Source organism: Chinchilla lanigera, unplaced genomic scaffold, assembly GCF_000276665.1.
Source record: "Chinchilla lanigera isolate Chin_1 unplaced genomic scaffold, ChiLan1.0 scaffold00074, whole genome shotgun sequence".
Lineage (NCBI taxonomy): Eukaryota > Metazoa > Chordata > Mammalia > Rodentia > Chinchillidae > Chinchilla > Chinchilla lanigera.
Window position 1 is genome coordinate 413,517 of NW_004955475.1, and position 15,331 is coordinate 428,847.

The 15,331-nt window shown below is 44.0% G+C and overlaps 1 protein-coding gene across 3 annotated transcripts in view; it reads right to left on the reverse strand.

The window, feature by feature from the left end:
* Positions 1-7,955: 7,955 nt before the first annotated feature.
* The window catches only part of Smc1a (structural maintenance of chromosomes 1A), a 46,815-nt gene continuing 39,439 nt past the window's right edge, over positions 7,956-15,331 (reverse strand). For all 3 annotated transcript variants that reach the window (XM_005401492.2, XM_005401493.1, XM_013502820.1), the window contains 6 exons: positions 13,087-13,243; positions 12,505-12,659; positions 12,231-12,382; positions 11,097-11,166; positions 10,674-10,784; positions 7,956-10,282 (listed from right to left, as the gene is read on the reverse strand). In XM_005401492.2, coding sequence (XP_005401549.1) covers positions 10,199-10,282; positions 10,674-10,784; positions 11,097-11,166; positions 12,231-12,382; positions 12,505-12,659; positions 13,087-13,243 — 729 coding nt within the window. In that variant the 3' untranslated portion in view covers positions 7,956-10,198. The remainder of the gene's footprint in view (positions 10,283-10,673; positions 10,785-11,096; positions 11,167-12,230; positions 12,383-12,504; positions 12,660-13,086; positions 13,244-15,331) is intronic.

The window sequence follows — 15,331 nt, forward strand, 5'->3', positions numbered from 1 at the left end:
TTTGTTTTCCTGAGAAACTATCTTGTAGATAACAATATGTAAAACAATAACCATTGATAATTTCCTACCACTTTGTCTGTAATTTGGTAAGCCCCCCTACTATCATGTTATCCTTCTTTTACTCTTTAAAATAAAAAAAAAAATTAAAAAAAAAAACCTGCATTCTCACACCTACCTGGCACAAATGAGGAGGTGTCTCCTCTCCCACTGCAGAGTGGTCCCTGAGCAAAGAAGCTAAAACAATATTTAAATAAGATCCAGCACTTCATAACACAATACCCAAAAGTTGAAAATTACTTGTCATACCAAGAACCAAGAAATCTCAACTGGAATGAGAAAAGTCACTCAATAGATGCCAACACTGAGATGACTGAGATATTGAAATGATCTGACAAGGGTTTTCAAGGAGGCATCATAAAACTGCCTCAACAGGTAGGAATATGTTTAAAACCAGTGAAAAACTAGAAACTGTCAGCAAAGAAATAAAAGACATAAAGAAGTATACAGAAAATTTAGAACTGAAAAATACAAAACCTAAAATTAAAAAAACCTCAGTGGAGCTGGGCATTGGTGCTTATAATCCCAGCACTCTGGGAGGCTAAGGCAGGAAGATCATGTTATGGTTGATACATTGTGTCAACTTGGGGAGTCTAGAGGTTTGGCTAAGTGACTCAGCAGGAAGCCAGGGAGCTTACTTTGTATACATCCTGAGCCTGTGGAAGAGGAGGGCAGGGAGGTTATGTGAGAGCTACAGCCCCTTAGGTGGGGGTAGCTGTTTACAGTGTAAGGGAGGGAAAGGGACTGCTTTCCGCCATTCCTCCCTTTTGCTCTGGCTTCTTTGCTGTTCGGCTGCCGTTCCCCCTTTGCTCCTGTTGCTTTGCTACCTTCTGCCTCAGAGCCAGCCAAGTATGGACGGAAACCTCCACAAACTGTAAGCTAAATAAACCCTTCCTTCATTTTGGGCGTTGGGTATTTTGTCTCAGCAACAAGAGAAAAGTAACCAAGACAGATCACAAGTTCAAGCCCAGCCTGGGCAACTTAATGAGATCCTGTCTCAAAATAAAAAAATTTAAAAAGACTGAGTATATAGCTCATTTTGAACGCTTGGGTTCAATTCCCAGTACCACCAAACAAACAAACAAACAAACAGCCTCAATGGATGAGCTAACAGCAAAATGGAGAGGACAGAGGACAGAATCAGTTAACTTGAAGATTGAACAAGAGAAATTACCCAATCTGGAAAACAGACAAAAATGAAAACAGCCTCAGGGATCTGTGAGACTACAAAAGACTTAACAGTTGTGTGTCCTTGGAGTCCTGAAAGGAGAGGAGAAAAACGGATGGGAAAAGTTACCTATAAAGCAATGAGACTCAGACTGATAATCAAGTTCTTACCACTGAAACTAGGTGCTAGAAATAAATGGAACGATGCCTTCAAAGTTACGTGGGGAAATACTGAACCACAAACTTTATAGCCAAGTGTAAGGATGGAATAAAAGTATTTTCAGATATGCAAAGATTCAAGATGTCCACTTTCAATACAACCTTTCTGAGAAATTTACCTAAAGATGTACTCCATCAAAATGATGGAGAAAATAAGTAAACACACACTAGGCCAGGGAACTAGTAAATAATGGATATAACCATGGAAAGCAGTGAAGAGAAATTCCAAAATGATAGCTACATATCAGGTCTTAGAAAGCAACTAGTCCAGATTTGAAAAGGAGATGAAGGAGTCTAGATTGGACTCCTGGGTTGGGGAATAGACCTAGTGAAATTCTTAGTGTAATAGAGGTTTTGGAAAAATGGAATATATGATAAAGTAAAACAGTGAAAGAGGAAAAAATAAGAACCTGAAACTACAGAAAAAGGAACATGTGCTAGAAGGAAAAATTATCAAAGGTAGACTATATAGTCATATATATATAGCTGCTTATCAATTTTCAACTTTTAGAATGAAGCAATAGACAAAACACCAAAAAGAAAGAAAAAGCTCTCCATCATGATTACAAAACAAATTCAATATTATCAGTTTTGACAATACAAAAGGACAGATGACAAAAGCTAAAAGGTTAGTGCTGGGGAAGAGGAAAGAATATTTTCTGATATTGTTTCTAGTTCAAGGAACAAAAATGAAAGGAATTAACTGCAATTTGGAAAGAGAAACTAAACTATATTAGAAGCAAGAAATATAGAAGTTGAACTTGGTGTGAATGGTACCGATCTGAGTTTTCTAAATAATGTAAATGCATTATTTCTATTTTAAAATGAACATCTGAGGAAAATATTAATTTTGAAAAGGACACTCCTGCCCATGACCACCCCCCCCTCCAATTTCCTTGTTCCTCTGGACCTACTGCAGCAAAATAGAAGGTCTGGGAAAACTTGCAGTCTCCCTTCCTGCCTCTTTTAAGTGCAGCCCCTGCGTGTCAAACTGGGATATTTGTAGCCCAAACATAGCAAATTTACTCCCATATCCTTGTCTCCTAGGCCTAGAAAGAAGTTCCTCAACTCCACCATTTTGGAATATTCTTTAAAGCTCAACTGAAATTCCACCACCTCCATCTCCTCCAAGTCTTCCTTGTCCCCTGGTGGAACTTCTGTCTCCCGCTTCAAGGGTGCTCATAAGTTCTCACTCATTATGACACTTACATGCACTTTCTTCACACACATTATTTAGGTCAGTGTTTCATGCCAACCTTTCTTCACACCAGCTATCAGAAATTCCTAACCTGGGGCTGGGGGTTTAGCTCAGCAGCAAAGCGCCTGCCTGGCAAGTGCAAGGTTGTGAGTTCGGTTCCCAGTACCGGAGAAAAACCAAAAAAAAAAAAAAAAAAAAAAAAAAGAAATTCCTAACCTAACAATCGGTTAGAAAACTAACCTGCCTCAAACTCTCCTACAGTGTCCCATTGTTTATAGGATCAAAGCTACGCTTGAATGCTTTGCTTTCACCATTTCCATTCCATGGGACAATACTCAGCTGCCTCTGATACCCATGCGTTTTTATATTCTTCATATAACCACTTGGGCAGCTCCTCTGCTTGGAATGTTCTGGCCTTCCTTCCCCCACGGCAAACACCAAGTCCAAGACTCAGTTCAAATACCCTTTCCTTATAAAGGTTTTCTTGATTGTCTCCAACCTGCCCCACCCCAATTAGAATCATGCAACACTTCCTATATGCTCCTTCGCCTCATCTAGGCTTCCATTATATCATCTTCCCCACCTAGTGCACTTACCCACTTACTTACCTGAGTCCCCAATTAAACTGTGAATTCCTGGAGGGGCAGGGAGTATATGTTATCCCCAGAACCTAGTACAGGGCCTGACACGCATCAGAATTAGAACACATGCTTGTAGAATGAATGGATGGAAAAATGATGGGAGCAAATACAGGAAAGAACAGAAAAGCAAACGAATGCTTACATTAATGCATGAATGAATAAGTGAGTGAGTTATGACTGCATAAATAAGTGAATGAATGTTAAGTAGATGAATGAATGAGAAAATTAATCCAATAAGTAAACAAGTTAACAGTGCCCATGTGCCAGTGAGGGCATGAGAAAAACTAAATTTCTACACTTTTTTTTTTTTTGAGACAGGGTCTTGCTATGTAGTTCAGGCTGCCCTTGAACTATGTAGCCCAGACTGGCCTCAAACTTGTGGCAATCCTCCTGCCTCAGTCTCCTGAGTGCTGGGATAACAGGTGTGCGCCACCATGCCCAGCCCCACCACTGTATCTTGCTTTAAACCCATCAGGAAGAACTTCTGCCTTCCTCTCCACCCGTCTAAACCACACATGACAATGTTAACCTCTTTCAGATTATAACGAACAGACACAGGTTAGTGATGGGGACTTACAAAAGCACAGGGAAATACAGAAGACAAGAAAAGCTATGCTGGCAGCCTGGTGGAAGAACAGGAATTTGAAAATGGTTCATGAACCAAAGCAGCTCAGTAGAGCCTTGGCTCATCTTGCCATCTCCTTAGCTGCAGGCATCTGTTGCTCCCTTCCCTGGTGCTTCCCCCAAATGGTGACTCAGCTACTTTCTGGCTGTAGTCGTGTTCCTCCTACTGCTACTAACTTCTTTCTGCTCCCCTCGTAGCTAGCCCATGGCTTTTATTACCTCCCAGCCTCTAGGCCTCCCAGCTTTTGCAGCTTCATGACCTTTGGGGCTTCAGTACCTACTAATCTACATGTTCCATGCTGTAGCTTCTGCGTGCCTTGTAAGTCCTGCTGCCTCTTCCATTCCGGTTGCCTTACTGCCACACCGTCCCAGCTACTTTGTGGCTCCGAGCCTCACGGCTTCTGCTGCCTCAGATCTTGTCTATTTAAGCTACTTTGGAACTCACACTTCGTTTTAAACAGGGTCTCCTTGTATAGTTCAGACAGGCCTCGAACTCGTGGCAACCCTGTCTCAGCCCCCGAGTGCTGGAACTACAGGTGTGTACCACTATGCCTGGTCTTCACATAATTAGTTTTGCTTTGTGGTTTCTGTTACTCATGGCTCCTGATACATTATGACTACTACTGCTTCATGGCTTCTGCATCCTTTTGGCCCATTATTACTTTGCTGTTTTGTGGCTTGTGCTATCTTGTGGCCCCATGACTTCACAATACAAGTGTATCATGATGTATGCTTATTTATGACTTCTACAGCTTTGTCTTTGCTTTTGCTGTTTAATTTCTGGCCATCCCTCACCGGCCACCACTATGTCTCAACAAATTCTAATCGTTTATTTCTGAATACCTAACATTTAGTCTCCCTAAAAGGTCTGATTGTTTTATAAATCTTTTAGATTCACATCACCCTTATGAGGTAAAAACCTTACATTAGTCCAGCTAACAGGCTACTGGCCAGCCCAGAGGTGGACTGTCTTGTGCCAGATACTATTTCACTCTAGTCATCTATGGCCAAGACTGATGTCACATGGTAGAAAGCATGGCAACTTCATGCTAAAGCAACCCCTTAGCTGTGGGACTGTGGACACAGCAGGTTTGCTGGGGTATCTAGAAGGTGGCAATGTAACTGGCAGGCAACTTGTCTGGCCTGTCTAGTACATTGACCTTCAAGGTTCAAGTCCCACCTTCTCCCTGACCACCTATGCCTGTTCTGATCTGCAGTGGGAGTGGATCGAGATCAAGGATCTAGAGGTGATGTGCAAAGGGAAATTGGGTTTCAGCTCTGGCTCCAGGACTTCCTAGCAGTTGGATCTTAGGAAGTTAATCCCCTCCGAGGGCTTTAGAGATTGGACAGTCTCTAAATTCCTTCACAAGTCTGACATTCTGGGCATCTTACTATATGTTACTGGATAAGGGATATGAGTCTTTCCTGGGAAAGCCCACAAAAACATCTCTTGAGGTAGGAAGGGAGTTGGGAGTCTTGGCTTGGAAAAGCCCCACTGCCCATAGGAGGTGCTTAGTCGAGATTTATTGAACTAGATGAATGAATTAATGGCTTGGGAAGACTGGAGAGAACACACAGCATGTTTAACTTGGGGGAGGCGTTTCAAGTTCCGAAGAGGCTGGAAGATTGGGATTCAGAAATGGATGAGGAAAAGGATGACTGGGATAGGGCAATTCATGAGTACTCATTGTATCATCACAGACACCCTTCCCATCCAATAATCAGTGACTGAATTGAGTTCATCGGCTCCACAGCACACCTCAGCACCTCCATTCTGTTCCTATTTCCCTTGCCCTACCCTAGAGCATGTCTCCTGGTCTTGTGAATAGTTTCCAATCTTCCAGTCTTTATCCTCTCCCTTATAAATACATTCCTTCATACATGCATTTGATCGTTACTGGAGCCTCTTGTGTCAGGCATTGTGCTTTTTGCAGGGCATATACTGGGAAGCAAGATATCCTCAGGCCCACCCTTGTGGTGCTTACAGCTTATTCAGACAAAATAAGCAAACATAATAGTGGGAGACACTGAGTATTAGGGAAACTGACAGGTATAGGCACAATAAAGCACGAACACCTAACCTAATCCATTTCCGTCATGGCTGGCTGGCCAGAAGCAGGTTAAATTCACATCTCATCTGGAGTCCCTTATGCTTAAACCAGTATCATAGCTTCCCACTACCTTCAAGGTATGGTTCTCAAATCTGCAGCACACTAGCCGTGTAGAGACCTTGATAAGCACTTGAAATTCCAAGGCCACACCTGACTTGCTGAAACTGAATGTTTAGAGGTTGGGGCCCAGAATGACCCATGTTTCTAGTGTACAATCTGGGAACCAGACTGTCCCATGAGATAAATCCAAACTCTAGCCACACAACGCTCTTTCATGGTAGTTCCTGACTACTCATAGCTTTGTTTGCTATTTCCCCCGTACTCCAGGGATCTTGGTTTCAGTATTCCTGGATTTCTTTGCAGTTTCTTGCCTTCAAGCTTTTGTGCTTGTTATTTCCACTATCTGGAATTTTCTATTCTTGTGCTTGTTATTTCCACTATCTGGAATTTCCTTCTATTTTCTCAACTAGCTGATTCCTACCAGTCCTTCGAGTCTCAGTTCACATCTCCCCTTAGACTACAGGATGCCCTCCTTGAATTTTCTAAGCTGGGTGTCTCTCCCATGCTTCTGTCGGAGCTGATCTCATATGGGCAACAGACATCTTAATTGATTCCACAAGTAGACAGTGAGCGCCTCAAAGGCAGGTAAGGACTTTGATGTATCTTTGTGTTTCTGGTGTGCAACACTGCGTTTTCCAGAGTCAAGAGCCCAGTGAAAGGAATATACTGTTCTAGAGTACTCTTCAACTCACCAGACCAAGGCAACTGGTGTTAAGAGTATCAGGAAGTTAACCCAGTTCCTCCAAGAAGCCCCAGGGATTCCACTTGAACCCATCTTGCTTTTAAAACTATGCCGTGGTACCCACCTACGTACTGAGCACAGCGTCACTGAAAGGTGTGGTCTCACAATGATGCGAGGTGATGGGGCACAAAAGGAGAAAGCAGTGGGAGAGCACTAAGAGATTCCTGTGGAAGGCTAGGCTCTGCCACTAAACCACTGGAATTTTGGACAAGTCATCTCCCCTCCCTGATCCTCAGGACTTAAGTCCTTAAAGCTCTGTTGTAGCACTTGTGCTCCTGTGCCAGGGTCCTACCCGCAAGGGATCATGTGTAATCCTTTCTATCCTTGAGGTAGGGGTTAGTTATCTGGGTTATTATCGACACCTACTGAATCAGATTTCCAGAGGGAGGGCAAGAGCCATTTAAAGAGCTCCATATCCTTTGAATATAGGGGTGCGGCAGGGAAATGCTGCTTTTCATTATAAGCCCTTCTGAACTATTTTTTCACCTGTGTATATATTGCTTTGATTTTTAAAAGTAAAAAGAAAAAGCTTCACAAATGACCTTGATGTACAGCCAAGGTTAATAAATACCTTTATAGTGGAAAAAGCAACAGAATAAACTGGAAGACATGGGTTTAAGCTCACTGTTATCTGGTAGGTGGGTCACTTATAGGCCTTTTGGGGTGTCAGTTTTCTCATTTGTAAAGTAAAAAGGGTGGTAATTGCTACCTTTAAAAAGCTTCATTGGCCAGGCATGTTGGTGCACACTTGCAATCCTAGCACTCGGTAGGCTGAGGCAGGAAGATCACTATGAGCTCAAGGCTAGCCTGAAGTACATAGCTGAGACCCTACCACAAAGGCTCCCCACCCCAAAAGTTGTGGTAATCTAGATATGCCAGCCACATTGTTTTAAACACATTGCACATAATATTCCTTTCACTGCTGCAAGGTAGGTATTTATTATCTCCCTTAATAAAATGAGGAAACTGAGGCTCAGCAGTGGAGTAACCTGCACAAATTTCTATGGATAGGATTCAACCGGGTCTGATCCCCAATCTATGTTAACGTTTTTCAAATTATGACACATGTACCACAGGTGGTATGTGACTTCTTTGGTTGAAGCAAACATAATAAGTGGGAGAAAAAACAGACAAAATTCTTGTTTAGATAGTCATGCCTTTTAATATGTATTAGAAAAATACATAATTAGCACATCAAATCTATGACTTCATGAATATCACTACTTAAGATAAACTTTTAACAATGTTAGACCTCAGATTACGTCAAGAAAAAAACCGAGTAAATAGTACAAGAGGACAACTGGGAAACACCTATTAAAAACATACATAAATGTCCTATGACTCTGCAATTCCACTTCTAGGAATCACCCCTAGGTAAATTTTCACACACGCACGTGCACGCACACACACACACTTTCACACAGATATAGGGGTGCTCCTATGTACTATTTTATAATAGCAAAAACTGAAAAGTCTTAAATGTCCACCACAAGAGAAATGGGAAGTAAAATGTGGTAGATGCACATGGCGGCAATTACAATTACAGAGCATGGATTGATTTACACTGAAGGAACATGCACAGATCTCTCAAAACATTCAGTAAAGAAAGCAAACTGGAGAATATAACATTTGCATTAGATACAAAACATTCTCAGTGAATTTATATATGTACGTAAAACTATTAAAACAAAGTCTAGATGGAAGTACAATAAACAGAATAGCAGTTAAGAGGGAAAGGAGCAGGGGGAGAAGTTGGTAACTGAATGAGACTACCTTTATCTATAACCTAATATCTCAAAAAGACGGGATTCATGCATTACTTGAATAATCAGAACTTTTTTGGCAGTGCTGGGGATGGAACCCAGGGCCTTGCACATGCTAAGCATGGGCTCTATCACTGAGCTATATCACCAGCCCTGATTTAACTCTTAAAAAGCAAACAAAACAACAACCACACAGATTAATATAAGACAAGTGTAATGATGTGTGGGAATGACTGAAGGCTGAACTCATCGCGCTACGCTTTGTTAGCTCTGCACAGTCCTTGAAGCTAACAAGGGTAGTTCCCAATACGACCCACACATGCTAGGCTGGGATACGGCCCAGGTGACCTTTCCCTCTAGTTCCTCACATCCCATGTTGGGGTCTAGGTACCTCGTTAGGAACATAGTTGAAGCTATAGGCTTTCTAAAGCTCTTCATTTATCAGGGAAACCCCATCAGTGCCCTGAAACTTTCCCAGTAATCACAGCCTTTCGGTACCTCCCAGATTTGGAGGTCCGTTCTGTTCCTAAAAGCTGAGATCAGAAGTCTTCAGGGGTCCAGGCCTGGGAAAGCTTGTATTCTAAGGGGTTGGCACCTAGTGGGTTCTACCCATGGATAAGGCTCCAGAAGGGAGCTTGACATTAAATCCTATGAGGTAGGTAATACTGTTAGCCCCATGTTTATAGATGAGGGAACTGAGGCACGGAAAGGCCAAATGATTTGCCCAGTGTCAGACTACTAGTAAGTGATAAAAAATGGGACCAGAACCCATAATTGTCTGTCCCCAGAGCCCATGCTCTCAGCTCCTAGTGCCTGACTAAATCCTACCAGTTTATCAAGGTCCACCTCAAATGTGACATTCTCCAGGAAAGCCTGGAGATCATCCTCTTCTCATATTTAAAGTACTTAAGATACTTGGCTAATTGTAGTAATTCACAAACCCACTGCATTTCCTATTAGGACAGAGATGTCAGATTCAACTCAGTATTCTTAGCATAGAGTTTGACAAATAAAAGGGTTCAGTATATATCTGCTAAATACATGAACAAGTACAACAAATGAGTGAATGAGGGCACTTTCTGGTGACAGCCTAATACTCCTATGAGGGACCCAGAACCTTTATCTCGCTCTGGGGTGCTGTCATCCTAAGCTCTCTTTGGAATCAAATTCAGCCTAGGCTTCTTCTAAGACAGATCTCCAATAGATTTTATTATTTTGCAAACACACCCACATGCATACAGGTGAACACACATGTGCACACATGCACGCACACACACACACACACACACACACAGTGGGGAAAGGGCCCAAGGGACTAATGATTATGGGTGAGGGGGTAGGTGGGGTCTAGGAGGGGGATGGACTGATAGCCCTGTTCAGCTCAGTTCAACTCAGCTCAGCACGTCCTTCCAGAGACCAGGATGCCCCCTGTAGCTCAGGAATTTTGCTCCAGACCTAATATAACCTCTGTTCCTCTTCGTGCTCGAGAACAGTGCCTAAATTCCATGGTTACACCAAACAGGGTTAGGGAGGATAAGAAGGTTGGGAACTAAACATCCAGAGATTAGAAGAGGGGCAGTTTGGGATCCACACAAGATGGAATGGCAGAACTACTGCTACTGTTCATTGGGGTTTGGGTTGGCATCTGGGTACTTGGTGAGATCGAAGGTCAGGACTTTGCTGATCACACAGTCCCCTTGCTGAAGGAGAAGGGAGAAAAAGAAAAAAATTGTAAGGAGAGAATCAGAGGGGTCTACTGCCCCAGGACCAGAAGCCTCAAACCCTCCTCCCTATGTACCTGCCCAAAGCCCAGGCAATGGATCTTTCTGGGTGAGAGATGTTCTTGTTCCCGTATGTCTTCTCTCTCTGCCTATCTGCCTCTGCCTGGCTTTTCTACTGGTCCCCAAATGCAACAGCCCTGCCCAGCTAGGCTGGCTAATCTTCTAGGGCAGGGCTCCAATAAGTCCAGATGGCAGAACAGGACCTGATTCCTGTGCTCCCCCGCCCCTTGCCTTCCACTGCAGCCTTCCCTTCCTACCCTGGGGAGTCAGGCAGGGAGTGGGACCGGCTCCTGAGTCAGGCCTGCCCTACCTCAGGATAGACTCCAATGAGGCTCTCAGCCTTGGTGTAGAACTCCTCCTTGAGAGAGATGACGATGGCCTGGAAGTTGCAAGTCGACTGCTCTTTGATGTAATTTGCCACCTGTGGGAGGGGCCATCAGGCACTTAGCAAGGCTCAAACTTTAACACACACACACACACACACACACGCACACACCTGTATTTTCTGATCTGAACAAGTAAGCAGAGGGAGTGGGGTAGGGGTGGAAGGCTCAAAGCAAGAGGCTGAAAAAAAGCTACTGACTACCATGGCATGAATGACCCTGGGCCCAGCCTCCCAGGCTCAGAAAGCATGCAGCAGAACAACTAGGGCGCACTGAGGAGTTGCTCCCTGAATCCCACCCACACACAGCCTAGGAGCCTCCCACCTGGGTCCCACTTCCCTTGCACCCACCTTGCCAATGTTGGTGTTATCCAAGGCAGCATCAATTTCATCCAGGACAAAGAAGGGGGCTGGTTTGTAGCTAGGAAGGAACCAGGAGTAAGCTGATACTGAGGGGGGGACATCAAATGCTAGCTTTCCCCTCCAACTCACAAGAGACTAAAAAGCCCAGGTCTTAATGCTGCTGAGCCTCTAAAGCCAATACATCAACCCAGCCCTCCTCTGCACCTGTGATTCAAGATCCTACAGAACCATGAATAATATGGTGATTTCAGGAGTTCCCAGGCTGGCTGGGGAAAGAGAGGTGGCCTCACCTCTGACCACACTGACCAAGCTATCCACCCCACCCCTATACACACCATGGTCTGCCATGCCTCCCTGCCTCTGCACAGGTAGCACCCTTGGCCAAGAATACCTGCTGGCCTCCCTGGCAAACTTATATTCCTGTTCAAGTGTCATTTACCCTCAAAAGCTTTCCCCAGGCCACCCACACCCTCCCTCAGAATGGTAGGTGTCCCTTGCCTATATATCCACGCACCCGTGCTCACCCGTTACCATACTTAGCACAATGTTTATGTGTCTAGCTTCTACTAGTCTGTAAGCTCCTCCAAACCAGAGACCAAGTCTGACTCATCTCTATCCCCAATCCCACCAAAGGATCTGGTACAGAGCAATACTCATAAAATGCTTGCAGAATGGTGCTATACAATTAAACACTGAGTTATAAGGCTCAAACACAAGTAGTACTCGCATTGGGGGTGTATGTGTATCAAGAGTATGCCACGGTGGTTAAACAGGGCTTCCTAGAGGAAAGGGAGAACAAGGATATGTGAAAGGGTGGAAGGTCAAGATAGATTTGCACAGAAGGGTCTTATTAGCCAGCAACCATGTGAGCAAAAGCCTGGAGTTGGGACTGAATACAGATAGGGGTCAGTGAAGACATGCTGAGGAGATGAGGGCGGATGGGAAGACAGGCCCAAAAACGTAACTTAGGCCAGATAAACTGTAGACAGGGAAATAAGGATGCAATTCAAATGCAACCAGAACATCTTCAACTCCGCAGATCTTAGCATAGCCTTAGGTCCCAGAGCCTCTGGTAACATCAGTTCAGTCCCTCTGCCAACTGCCCTGGGGGCACAGCCTTACCTATGGATGGCAAAGAGCAGGGCTAGAGCTGCTACTGTCTTCTCCCCGCCTGATAAGTTATCCATAGGCCGGAAGCGTTTGCCAGGAGCCACACAGTTGTAGTTGATGCCATCTAAGTAGGGTTCCTCAGGGTTCTCAGGGCCCAGGAATGCCTGGAGAAAGGTAAAAAGGACAGGATCTAGATCGGAGTCTGGAGAGACAGGGAGACAGGAAGCTTAGAAGGAAGGGCAACTGAGAAAGGAAGGAGCTGGCTGGGTGAGGGGCTCCAACCTACCTGGGCACTGCTGTTGCGGGACAGAGCCTTATAGATTTCATCAATGTTGGTAGCCACAGATTCAAAACAAGCATTGAAACGATCAAAGCGCTCCTTCTTAATCTGTTCAAATGCCTGCTTGGCCTTCTTTGCTCGCTTTCGGGCTGCCTCAAACTCTGCCAGAAGGAAGGACAGATGATCCCTCAGTGCCCTGGGTTCTTCCAGGGCTGAGGACCACATCATGGCAAGAATGACCTACAAATGACCATCCAAAGCAATGACATCCTACAGGGAAAGGAATGCCTAAAGAGGGTCCCACAGGATTTGTGTCCAGTGGATGTATTGCTGGACAGAGAAAGAAACATAAGCTTAGAGCCACATAAACATTCTTCCCTGGGTCCTACCAGGAACTAGCTTTGTGACCTTGGGAAAGTCATTAACTCTCCAGAAAGCAAGTGTGATAACCCCCAGTGTTTAGGGAAGTTGGGAGTTTTAAGTAAGAAATCATGTAAAGATAGGAGCTGTTCTGATATAGCAGCAGGTCCTCTGCATACCTCTAGCCTTCTGCCCCCATCTAAGGCACCTGAGAAACCCAAATCTTACCATCTGAGGTTTCCTGGAACTTGTCTCGGACACTTTCCAGCTTTTCCATGGCCTTCATGTTGGGGGCAGCAATACGCTGCAGGACACTTTGCTGCTCATTTAGCTTCTGCTGCAGTGTGTTCATCTCCTGTTTGATCTCCTCCTCAGCCTGGGCATCCTGCAACCCCAAGCCCAACAACATTAAGGAGAGCCCAGCCCCTGTGCCAAGACCCCCGGGGATGACTAACCAGGCAGGGGCCGGAGCACCTACTCCCATGAGGAAGGCAAGTTGTTCTTCCCCAGCTTAGCTCCTTCCATCCAACCCTGCCCATGGTAACTGTTCCCACACCCTTGGAAATTATAGACTTCTACTGCTTTAACATCTCTAGCCTTTTCCTCGGGCCCTGCCAACCTTCTTATCTCTGAAGGAGCAGCTGGTAGTACCCCTTTCTGGCTCTCAGCCTCGGCTAGAAGCCAGCACTATCCTAGAGTGACCTAAAGGCCTTCTCACAAGCTGCTCTGCACTCACTCACAGCTCCACAATAACCAAGGGAACTTTTTAGATCATTACATCTGAGCAAATTCCACTCAAACTTGGCTTTAGGTCTTACAGCTAGCTATTGTGATGCATTTCTGAGCTTGTACCCCACTGCCACTTTTAGTCAGTAAGTATTTACTGAATGCCTTCCAAGTGCTCGGCACTGGGTTGTCATGTCCTATGAGGCGTCCTTCCTGTGTTTACAAAGCCCAGGAAGCTAACAGAGGAACACACATAAGTAGACAACCAGAATACCATAGGTTGAACACAAAAACAATGATAAGCACAGTATTTAATCAGCACACAAGAAGGGCACCTAACTCAGACTCTGGGGTCAGGGAAGATTTCTGAGAATGTGTGTAAACTAAGGCTTGCAAGATAAATGGGGTGAGCACAGAGATAGGAAGAAGTTTTCCTGGTAGCTGAGAACATCATAAGCAAAAGTCATAGGAGTTCTTCATGCTCAACTCACTGAATTAAAACTCCAAAGGTAGCCAGCTGTGGTGGCCCACGCCTGTAATCCCAGAACTCAGAAAGCTGAGGCAGGAGGATCGTTGTAAATCTGAGGCCAGCCTGACATACATAGTGAGTTCAAGGCCAGCCTGAACTGTACAGCATGACACTGTCTCAGTAAACAAACAAACAAACAAACAAACACCAAAAACAAAATCTTCAAAGGGTTACAAATCAATATGGCAGTAGTAGCAATTATATGTGCATATGTGAGCATGTTTACGCACTCATACATGTGTTTTGGGGGAGAGCATACGAAAAGAAGAATCTGGATACTGCATTTTCCCAAAAATAAAACCTGGCTAAAAATAGGCCCTAGCTTGATTTTTCAGGATGCTCATAATGTAAGCTGTACCCCAAATAAGCCACAATTAAGATTACTAGCCAGACAGATGCATTGAGTACATCCGTTGCAATACACAACAGATGCACTGGATTATAAAATAATATTAATGACATTAATACTTAAATAATATAAATTATATATTTGCAAATACCCAAACAGGTGCTTTTGGACAAGAGCTAAATGCCTACATAAACAGGTGAACTCAAGACTTATTGCTGAATGGCCAATCAGAGTACAGAGTACAGTACAAGGCACAAATAATGTGCATATTTGATAATGGATGTGGTTGTGTCTAACATGAATCTTCATAATTCAATACATCACTTGTTTTAATGGACAGTGCACTTGTGTGAAAGAAAGAAACGTTTTCTGAGTTTTGGTGCCTGCAATTTTCTGTCACTTTTGTGTGCACCATCATTCTCAACTATCATCATTTTTGTTTCCACACCTACCTCTAAAGTCTTCAATTAACAACTTGATTTAATGTAATCTTTGTGTAATGTAAACTATAAGAGGTCCTGCCGGTGAAGAATTCATGGCATAAAATCACTGACAGCTATGCTGCCGGCGCACCACAAACAGGCTACATGTGATAAGAAGTGGTCATTTAAGGAGAGCTCTATTGCTGAACACGAGAGATTGGGGCAAAGAGTTCTATAGGAAATGCAAGTGCAAGAAATTCAGGCCAGAATTCAAGCTCTGGAGAGTTATAACAATGCTACAGAAAAAGATAACATGACTGTATTTGAATAGATGTAGATTTTTATACATGAACAAATGTAGATTACTGTATATGAAAAAATAAGACATCCTCTAAAAAGAAGCCCTATTTCAAAAATTAATGTAAGGGGCTGGGGATTTAGCTCAGC